We start from the raw sequence: 9,769 nt of genomic DNA, 5'->3' as shown, positions 1-9,769 counted from the left end.
GAAAACGCGTTGCAAAAATAGTCTGGAGAGCCTCTGTAAGCGAACCGTAACGCGGCGCTACACTGGTAAAGAGACAGAAAGCAGTTTATTCAGTTTATGGCACTGCTGATTAGGTACAAGCAAAAGTGACATTTGTAAAACTCAGAAAGCGAGTCAATGGTGTACAGGCTATAATGTGATTGGTTTGAAACCATTAGCCAGAGATGGACGGTCTTATTATTATTGGGAGATAGATACAAGTATACTTAGATACAATAAATCTTTTTGCTTTTTTTTGTTTTACGTTCATTTTAACAGGTCAAAAATAGCACATCTATAAACACAATTGTGTGATTTATGACACATTATTTTAGCACACTCCCTGTGTTAAAGGGATAGTTCACTTTGAAATTAATTTTTGATATGTTTTAGCTTACCTCAAGGCCATCCAAGATGTAGGTGGCTTTGTTTCCGCAGTAGTTTCAATTTTGATATTTTTAGGTCAAACCGTTCTTGTCTGTCAGTCATATAATGCAGGTCTATGGTCACTGTCTCAAAACACAAGCACAGAGTCCAAATTAAAACAATTCCCCATCGTCCAAATGAAACAATTCCCCATCATAAGTACACATTGATGGCCTAAGACACGAAACGAGCGGTTTGTGTGAGAAAACGAACAGTATTTATATCGTTGTTATCTCTTGAAAACAACACACGTCCAAATGATCTGATGGCGCGGGCGGGTATAGATATATTCATAGATGTCACCTTGGCTACTGCAGTTCATAGGAACGAAACCGTAGCCAAGCGACATCTAGTGTATACATCTATACCCGCGTGCGGGCGGGTATAGATGTATACACTAGATGTCGCCTTCGCTACTGCAGTTAAGTGTAACGAAACCGTAGCCAAGGTGACATCTATGAATATATCTATACCCGCTCGCGCCGTCAGATCATTTGGACGTGTGTTGTTTTCCAGAGATAACAACGATATAAATACTGTTCGTTTTCTCACACAAACCGCTCGTTTCGTGTCTTAGGCCATCAATGTGTACTTATGATGGGGAATTGTTTAATTTGGACGATGGGGAATTGTTTTAATTTGGAATTGTTGGAATTGTTTTAATTTGCTTGTGTTTTGAAACAGTGACCATCGACCTGCATTATATGACTGACAGACAAGAACGGTTTGACCTAAAAATATCAAAATTGAAACTACCGCGGAAACAAAGACACATACATCTTGGATGCCCTTGAGGTAAGCTAAAACATATCAAAAATTAATTTCAAAGTGAACTATCCCTTTAAGAACAATAACACACTGGTTGAGTTAAAAGTAACACAAAATGTGTTGTCCTTAACTAGACCAGAGACAATTTATATGACTAGACACACAGGTGTGTTAAGATATATAACACTGGTTGTGTTGTTTTTAACACATCCGTTTTAAGAGTGTAGTAGGCTATAACCAATACATTTTGGGTTGACTTAAGTTCTTATGTTTTTAACCATACTAATGTGACCCACACATTCGCTCTCAAAGAGGTCATCTTTTAATATGAAATCCCAAAGATGTTGTCTCTTGCATTCGCGGTTGATTTCTTTATCTTGCATGTAAAATTCCCAATTCACAAGCTAAATGGCTTATGCCTCCTCCTCTTTTTCTTGCTGAATTTAACTTTTATTTCATCCCTTAGACTTAAAAATAACAAAAACGTGCAAAATTGTTGATGCATTTTGACGATTTATTCAAAGATATGATTTAACCTTATTATTGTGCTTTTCTTTTTTTCTGTTAATATAATTCCATATTTTGATGTACGCAAATCCATGATATTTATGTTTCCTGTTTCCTGTTTTTTTTTTTTTTTTTTTTTTTATTAGGCTAAATCTAAAGATTTCGTTATGATTAGGCTATTCATAGTAATTTGTAAGAGATACAACCGTGCATTTCCCTGTGATCTTGTATGTATGTTTGTATGTAGGCCTGCAAAAAAGAAAAAAGGGACATACATAGCCTACAAGTGTTCATGGCTCAACTTGGATCACGTGTGGCTTGATAACCAATCACATTAGTCTTGACGTCATTGAATTTCGTTCAGAGTTGTGTCAACCACTGTTTGTGGATATCATAGAAATAAATGAAAAACTAAAATGATGCCTGTTGTGCAATTGTCGTGACTTCTCTTATAAATCAGCATTCCCCCGGTGTAAACTAACAATAGATCAATCCAAAATGAGTCTAAGAGCAAACATGTTGAAGATTGATTCATTAAATGATAATAAGCTGTTAATACTAACCTATCAGGCTTGCCTTGTTGTGGCTTTGGAAGAGCCATAAAGTTTTGTAAGGTTGGTTGAATTTTCATTTTTGGGTGATTTAACCCTTTAATTTGTAGCAGTTTAAAGGGTCATCCAATTGCTTGCAGTTTCGTGATACCAACACCAGATGGCGCGACCAAAGTCAACACTGAGACGAATGGAAGTCTTTGGTGAGCTTTAATGTTTGGAATTAAGCTCATTAGGAGTGTTACACAGAAACAAACAGAGGCTTGATTATTAGTTTCTGCACAAATGTTTGACAAAATCTTGCTTCATTCAAAAAATAAGACCTAAATGACTTTTAAAAATCAACTTAACTCGGGATGACACATGTATACAACAAAAACGCACAGTCCACATCCAAAATTATTATCCAGATATAATAACAGTATATGACCATCAGAGGACATTAAAAGCAGCTTTTATCATTTTTACACTTGTGCAAACCTTTCCAGAGTCGAATTCACCAACTGAAGGATGATCTACAGAGTTTCGGATCTCAGGACATTTACAGAAAAAAAAGGTAAAACACTCACACTACACAGAACAAAACTAACATAATATGAGAATCAAGTAGTGAAAGACAAACAACTCAAAAAAGCATGTCTTCATTCAACCTAAATCAGTAAAAGAAAGTGCACTCAACTATTCCCTGATAAAGCGACTAGCTTTTCTGATGCAAACATCTCCTGATGAAAGCAAGTGTCTGTCAAAGAGAACGTGAAGGGAAACGTCTCTCCGTGTTTTTCTGCTGGTCAAAGCTGTCCTCGTCCTGGAAGTCTACATGCCTCGGCCATCGCAGGTGTGTCCAGTTCTCAGGCTGTCCTGATGGTTTGGGGAGTGTTCAGGGCAGGAGGGAAGCGTCCACTGAAGGCAGTTTATCGTAGAAGCAGATATCACAGGCCACGGAAGGATCCTGCTGAGAGATACTGCTGTTCGATCCTCCCAGACCGTTTTCTGTTTTCTGGAAGCTTCTTACAGCACTGGGAACCTGCAGGCCTGTAGTCAGAGTCAGACCGCCACACCACACCTGAAATACAAAACATTTCCACTTTAGAAACCTTAAACCTTTAGAATAAGTTTGAACAAGCCACCGTTAGCAAATAAGCCGAGATCTTTAACCACAAAGCCAGACTCTTAATATGCTTGGTTTGAAATCACGGCTTGTTTCTATGTAGATTCGAAAAACACAACAACAAATCCAGATCATCATATAATCTGAAAATATGAACAGAACCTGCAACTTCACCACATCGGATAACAACTTTGACGTGGGGAAAAAAACTGCACATGCAATTATCCAGGTGTAATCATATTTCATGTAAAGTCAAGCCGATTTAGCACTTTTCGCTTGTCATATAGTCGCATTTAGAAGATAAGATCTGGGCAATAATGTAGTTAACATTTTGCAAAGATATAAGCAGTTGAGATTTTATATTAATATTACATGTAAGCAGATAAAGTTGGATCTTTATATAAAGAGCCGGGTATGGAAGCTCGTTTCCACCACAGAATAAAACAATTTTAAAGATAATTGCAACTTTTTATCTCGCAATGCATTCAAAAGTCGCAATTGCAAAAAATTAAGTCAGAATTACTTTTTTTTCTCGCAATTGTGACTATATAAGACTATATGTCTATAAAATAATATGTCTGTATATATGACGATAAGACTATGTCTTATAGTCAGAATTGTGGGATATAAACTCGCAATTCTGACTTATTTTCCACACTATTCTGACTTTTTTTTTTCTCGCAATTGTGACTATAAAACACAAAAAAGCAATTCTGACTTTTTTGTGTCTTATAGTCAGAATATAACTTGCAGAACTTTATAACTTGCAATTGCGAGTTTATATCACGCAATTGTGAGTAAAAAAGTCAGAATTGTGAAATAAAAAGTCACAATTACCTTTATTTTAATGGGCGATAATAGTTACATTTTGTGAACTAAAAAACAAAATCAAGCAGTAGAGATTTGCTATATAGTATATATATGGCTTTACATACACACTGGTTGATGGTGATATGTGTTTCGAGACGTGGATGCGTGATGAAATGCACACAGATAGCAAGTGCAATGGGACGTGTATTAATTTTACATGTATTCATTTAGCAGATGCATTTATCCAAAACAAATTACAAATGAGGAATATTACAAGCAAATTGATACAAGAGCCAATAATACACAATGCCATGTTTAAAGTATGAACTAAAGTGGTACACAAGCTAATGCAGAAAAGAAGAGAAGATGAACAATAAAAAATAATACATTTAATTACATTTTCCATATTTACTTACAATACTCAAGAATAACTGGTTAACTTCACATCAGCCTTCTTAACAGCATGAAAAACAAAACTGTTATTCTAATTTTGAATAAATTATACAAACAACTGAAGGATTTGTTTTTGTTGTTGCTTGTGATTTATTCATAAGATTTAATCAGTTGTGTCAATTAATGAATTGATTCTGTTGAGCGAATGATTCATTGACTGGCATTTCAAGTAATGATGGCATTTCGGGAATGACAAGCACATCTCTTAAGTTACGGTTCAGTTTGTGTTCATGTTTATTTCAGCAGTGAAGACATAAAATGCCAATTTTTTAATCTTTTACCAAAGAAACATTAGCAACAACAAAAAATGTATTATGACGAAGAGATGTTTTGTTTGAGGTCATAAAGATGCTGTAGTAAAACTTTATTGTAGTGTCCTTGTTATACTGTAAGGGCCCTATTTTAACGATCTGAAACTCAAGTATCAAATGCGAAACGCAAGTAACTTTGTGGGCGGATCTCGGATGCAAATCTAAAGCGGGTTGGTCTGAAGTCGCTTCATTTCTCATAGGTGTGGTTTGGGCATAACGTGAAATAAACCAATCAGAGCGACATCTCACGTTCCCTTTAAGAGCAGACGCGCTTGTTCCATGGCGGATTGCTATTATAACGGCGGATTTGCCAGGAGCGGTTCACAGCCGAGGAGACCGACGTTCTCGTCAGGGCCGTAAAACACAGAGAAGTGACATTGGGGATGGAGAAACACACCCAAATTAGCTTTGGTTAAACAGGCGTATAATAATTTGGGTAAATGTGTAAGCTAGATTTATGCCTATTTTTTCACATCTTCATGGACACCACAATGATTTCCCTCGTGTGGTAATATTTTTCCTTGTAATTATGCATTACATTATTAGTATTAGTATTATGTAACTGCTGCGTCTGTGTAGATGAGAGAAGCAAAGTGTATGCACGTTGTGCACACGCTACATTATGGCAAAGCATGCGCCCTTAAAATAGCATCTGAATAACGCGCCACTGACTTTAGACGAGGTTTCTCCTGGTCTGAGGCGGAATTGTTTTCTGAAACTGCAAAATAGCACCAGGGAACGTTTGCGCCGGAACACGCCTCCTCTTTTCGCTGAACCGCCCCCCGGGAGCGCAAGTCTGTGGAGGGAAAGTCCACTGTGCGTCGGGTGCAAAATAGGAATGAAACATGCGTCGGTGTACAAAGTCAATTGTGCTGGGTGCAAGATAGGGCCCTACATGTTAAAAGTACTTACTATAGTAAATTATGCAAAGTTACAATCAGCTAACTCTAAACCAGACCCTAATCTTAACCATAAAGTAAGTGCATCAGTTATCATTATTCAGTACTTTAGTGTATAATTACATGGACAAGGACACCTTAAAATAAAGTGTAACCACTACTGCTCAAAATGCAATTAGCATAATTCTGAATGCTTCATGTTTATTTTTAAATATCATTATCTCAAAGATGAAATGGTGTTTCAGTGATAATACTACTACAAGCTTGTATTATTTGTAAACAATCAATTCTTTCCTGTTGCCTGATTTGATTAAAAACATCATCTTTTTAAACATATTTCATGGAAATGCTTGTGCATGGTTTGCAATAGAATAACCCATATTTGCATGTTGTCTGTACTCCAAACTCACCATGAAAGCTGGAACAACAGGTTGGGTGAACTTCATCTTAAAAGTATGGAGTAATTGTTTGTTTTCAGCATTATAGAAAGCAAGTTGGCCTGAAAAAAAAAACACACACAGACAAAGCCTTTAATAAATATCCGAGGTCACATTAACATGCTGCAGTTCTTCAGGTGACGCATGATAGCTCACAGAAAGCATGAATGGACATGGCTGAAACTCAATCTGGAGGGATCTAATTGCACGAGTGAGAAACCTGAGGGTGGGCTATAATGTTTCCTCGGAGGAATGAAGCATGACATGAATGTACAACACTCAAATAAACCACCCATAACAACACAGAAGCCTCGCCATCATATTTGAAGCCTGATCATATTTGAGACTCACATAACATGGTTTTTCTAAAAAAAAATATGTATGGATAATCAAGTAAACTGAGTTGCTTCAGTCTAGTAAGTGTTCAACTTGAAATATTACTAACAATATAACAGTTATTCTCATGTTTACTTCAAAATCAGTAGATTTCAGACACGTGAAGCACGAGCTGAAGGTGAACGTTTTTACAATTAAACTAAAAGGCCTTTTACTTGCTGAAAAAGTTTAAACTATCAAACAGACGACATGTAGTAGATTGTGTGCAAGAGGTTTTTTAATCAAAGTTTTGATCATTTTTAGAGGCATATCAAATGTGATACAGTAGGCTTTAGGCCAGGTGTCCACCAAAGCGTTTTTAGCCAGCTGAAAACACCTAGCCATGGTCGCTTGAGAGCGTTTTGGCAGCGCAGCATTTTTTTTCAGTTGAGACCCTTTGCTAGCCTGACAAGCCAGACCCAGATCAAGATGTTGGGTCTGGGAACACACCATTGGCAGGGCTCAATCCGAGGGGCGGGATAAACGGTTGTCTTTCACGCAATAGGATAGTGCTACAACCAACCAGAGCAACAAAGGTGACGTAGTCAGAGAGATTAAACTTTTGCCGTATCCGGTCAGCAAAACTCCGAAAACATCTTCCTTTTTTAAGAATGACTTCAGTGCCGTTCTTTGTTCTTTTCTCAAAGAAAAGCTGAACTCCAAGTCCTCCAGAGTCGCGGCCAAAGCCGATTGGAAAGACCGCTGTTCGCCAGCAACAGCTCTTCTTTGTTTTCAAGTAGCAGGGAATTCACGCGGAACCGTTGCAACTCTTCCATCATTATGTTAAGCCCGCCCACCGACTCTATACACGATGTGATTGGCCTGACTAGAGTTTGGTTTTTCCAGCTCGCAAGCCAACGGAGAGTTGCTAGATGATCCTGGGTCTAGCTAGGGTGCGTCTAGATTTCTAGGCTAATGCTTTGCTTGTTATGATACGGAATATCTGCGAAAGTGTTACTAGTATCTCATTTCACACATATTTTGTTTCTGTGTTGATTCTATATTAAAATGTCGATACAATGTAACGTATTTTTTCTGGATCTTGTTATAAATTATTTTGTTCTGTTATTATGCTTGTTGTTGTCCTCTGTTGACGTTGTACAAGCAGAATGTGGCGGTTGGTCGTTAGTCCCGCCCCTCCTCCACTGTGATTGGACGGGTGAGCAAAAAGTGACAGTGATGAGCGCTGCTGAACATTCTTCAACTCTCGGCGACCGGTAAAAAACGGTGGGTGATCAGCGCTTCAGCATGAAAAAAACGCTCAGCGCCTTGTTACGCTCATGGCATTTAAAAAACGCAGCGCTCCCATTGAAAACAATTGAAAAAATACACCAGCCGCGTGAAAAAAACGCTTTGGTGGACACACGGCCTTAGGGTTAATCAAGCATAAAACAACTGCTACACAGATTTGTGCCATTTTAGATCAGATTTTGTACATTACCCCGATCAAAGTCACAGTAGACTCCTATGCTGTCAGGTACCGGCACATCCAAATTCTTTGCCTTGTTGTTGTGTTTGGCCGCAAATGAGGTCTGCAGCCAGTTGTTGACGTGGATACACCAGGTGGTGTTGGTCTTCCCCAACTGGTCAAATTTCCCAAGGTTTCTGTAGGCCAAACCAACACTGTAGGACTTGCAGTCTTTCTGAGGCTTCACTTCCCAGTAATGCTGCCCAGACTCTATACTCGTGTCACCTAAACATGCAGACAAACATACCAGTTTAACTACAACAGTGTCTTCATATTATTAGAATGTCAATAAAGTGGCGTTATTCCAGCAAACACGTTTGTGTAGAGATGTGTAGTAAGTGTTGTTTTCAAGTCATGTCACATTCATTTGTATAGCGCGTAAAACAGATTGTTTAAAAGCTTCACATTAATAAATAAGAAAATAATAGTGTTAATGGTGCAAAATTAATCAATTATACATTTAATTTCAGCTGTAAAGCAGCTCTACAAAGTGTCATTATTCAGCTTAATTCAATTCAGTTCAATAACTGTCAATGTTTGAAAGTTAATCAATTATGAAACACAGAAGCTATACAGCTCTACAGAAGACAATAGTGTCATTATTCAGCTCAATTCATTTTAAGAGTTGTTTTCATCCAATTGTTTTAGTGCTGTTAAATCGATAATATTACTGAATATGAATCACTTTTAAACTCAAATGTTTAAAGAGGACTAATTATGCTTTTTTTACATGGTCATCTTTCTTTAGTGTGTAATGTTGCTGTCTGAGCATGAAACATTTTTCCAAAGTCCCTCCAGCGGGAGTTCTTCTCTATATCAGTGTCAGTGTTTCTGAACTCCTGAAACGCCTCCATTGTAGTCTTGAGATTCTTCCGGGAACGAACACGTCACAATATTCCTCATTTAAATAATTAATACGCAGGATAAAGGGGCGGGGCCTGGTTGAGTTAGTTAGTAGTGTGTTAAACTGGTGGTTATGGTAAGGGGCGGGACATTTCCAAAAAACACTCGAAGCGCTCGACCAATCAAAACAAACTACTCCAGCTGACCAATCAGAGCACAGTGTGCTTTTCAGAAGGAGGGGCTTCATAGAGACAGGAAGTAAACAGAGCGTTACTGACAGACTGGGAAGAGAGGAGCTGCAACAATGGAGAATATGGGGAAAATAATGTGTTTTTGAACATTCAAGCATAAAAACCTGTTCTAGTAGAGCCAAAAAACAAAACATTGTAAAAGGGCATAATAGGTCCTCTTTAAAAGACATGAAAAGAAATTGATCGCTTGAAAAAACTTCTTCCAAACCAATTCCAGACTTTTGGATGGCAGTGTAGACTGAAACAAGGCTATTTTGGTACCCAGAACTGTGTAGGACTCTCCGGTGAAGCGGTCCCTGGCTCCTCTGGTGGCCGGTGAGCGGCTCACTGATGTTCGTTTAGGAGACGGAGTTCCACTTCTGAAATCATCACAGACACACAAACCGTCACTACACATACTCGACACACACACAATGCACACACATCAGATGGTTTGAGTGCAGAGATAAATCATCAAAACACTAAACACACAATACTAATCCCACAACACACAGAGTTTGAGACTAGACTAGAAGAGATGAGACGAGAAGAGACGAGACGAGAA

At 38.1% G+C, this 9,769-nt stretch overlaps 1 protein-coding gene across 3 annotated transcripts in view; it reads right to left on the bottom strand.

Moving 5' to 3' along the window:
- Positions 1-2,461: 2,461 nt before the first annotated feature.
- fsd1l (fibronectin type III and SPRY domain containing 1-like) overlaps positions 2,462-9,769 on the bottom strand; it is a 53,181-nt gene continuing 45,873 nt past the window's right edge. For all 3 annotated transcript variants that reach the window (XM_081365029.1, XM_081365030.1, XM_081365031.1), the window contains 4 exons: positions 9,487-9,584; positions 8,105-8,356; positions 6,262-6,350; positions 2,462-3,333 (listed from right to left, as the gene is read on the bottom strand). In XM_081365029.1, the coding sequence (XP_081221155.1) occupies positions 3,148-3,333; positions 6,262-6,350; positions 8,105-8,356; positions 9,487-9,584 (625 nt within the window). In that variant the 3' untranslated portion in view covers positions 2,462-3,147. The remainder of the gene's footprint in view (positions 3,334-6,261; positions 6,351-8,104; positions 8,357-9,486; positions 9,585-9,769) is intronic.

Source organism: Scardinius erythrophthalmus (assembly GCF_964197995.2).
Source record: "Scardinius erythrophthalmus genome assembly, chromosome: 5".
Taxonomy (NCBI): domain Eukaryota; kingdom Metazoa; phylum Chordata; class Actinopteri; order Cypriniformes; family Leuciscidae; genus Scardinius; species Scardinius erythrophthalmus.
This window is presented reverse-complemented; position numbering and strand designations above follow the sequence as displayed.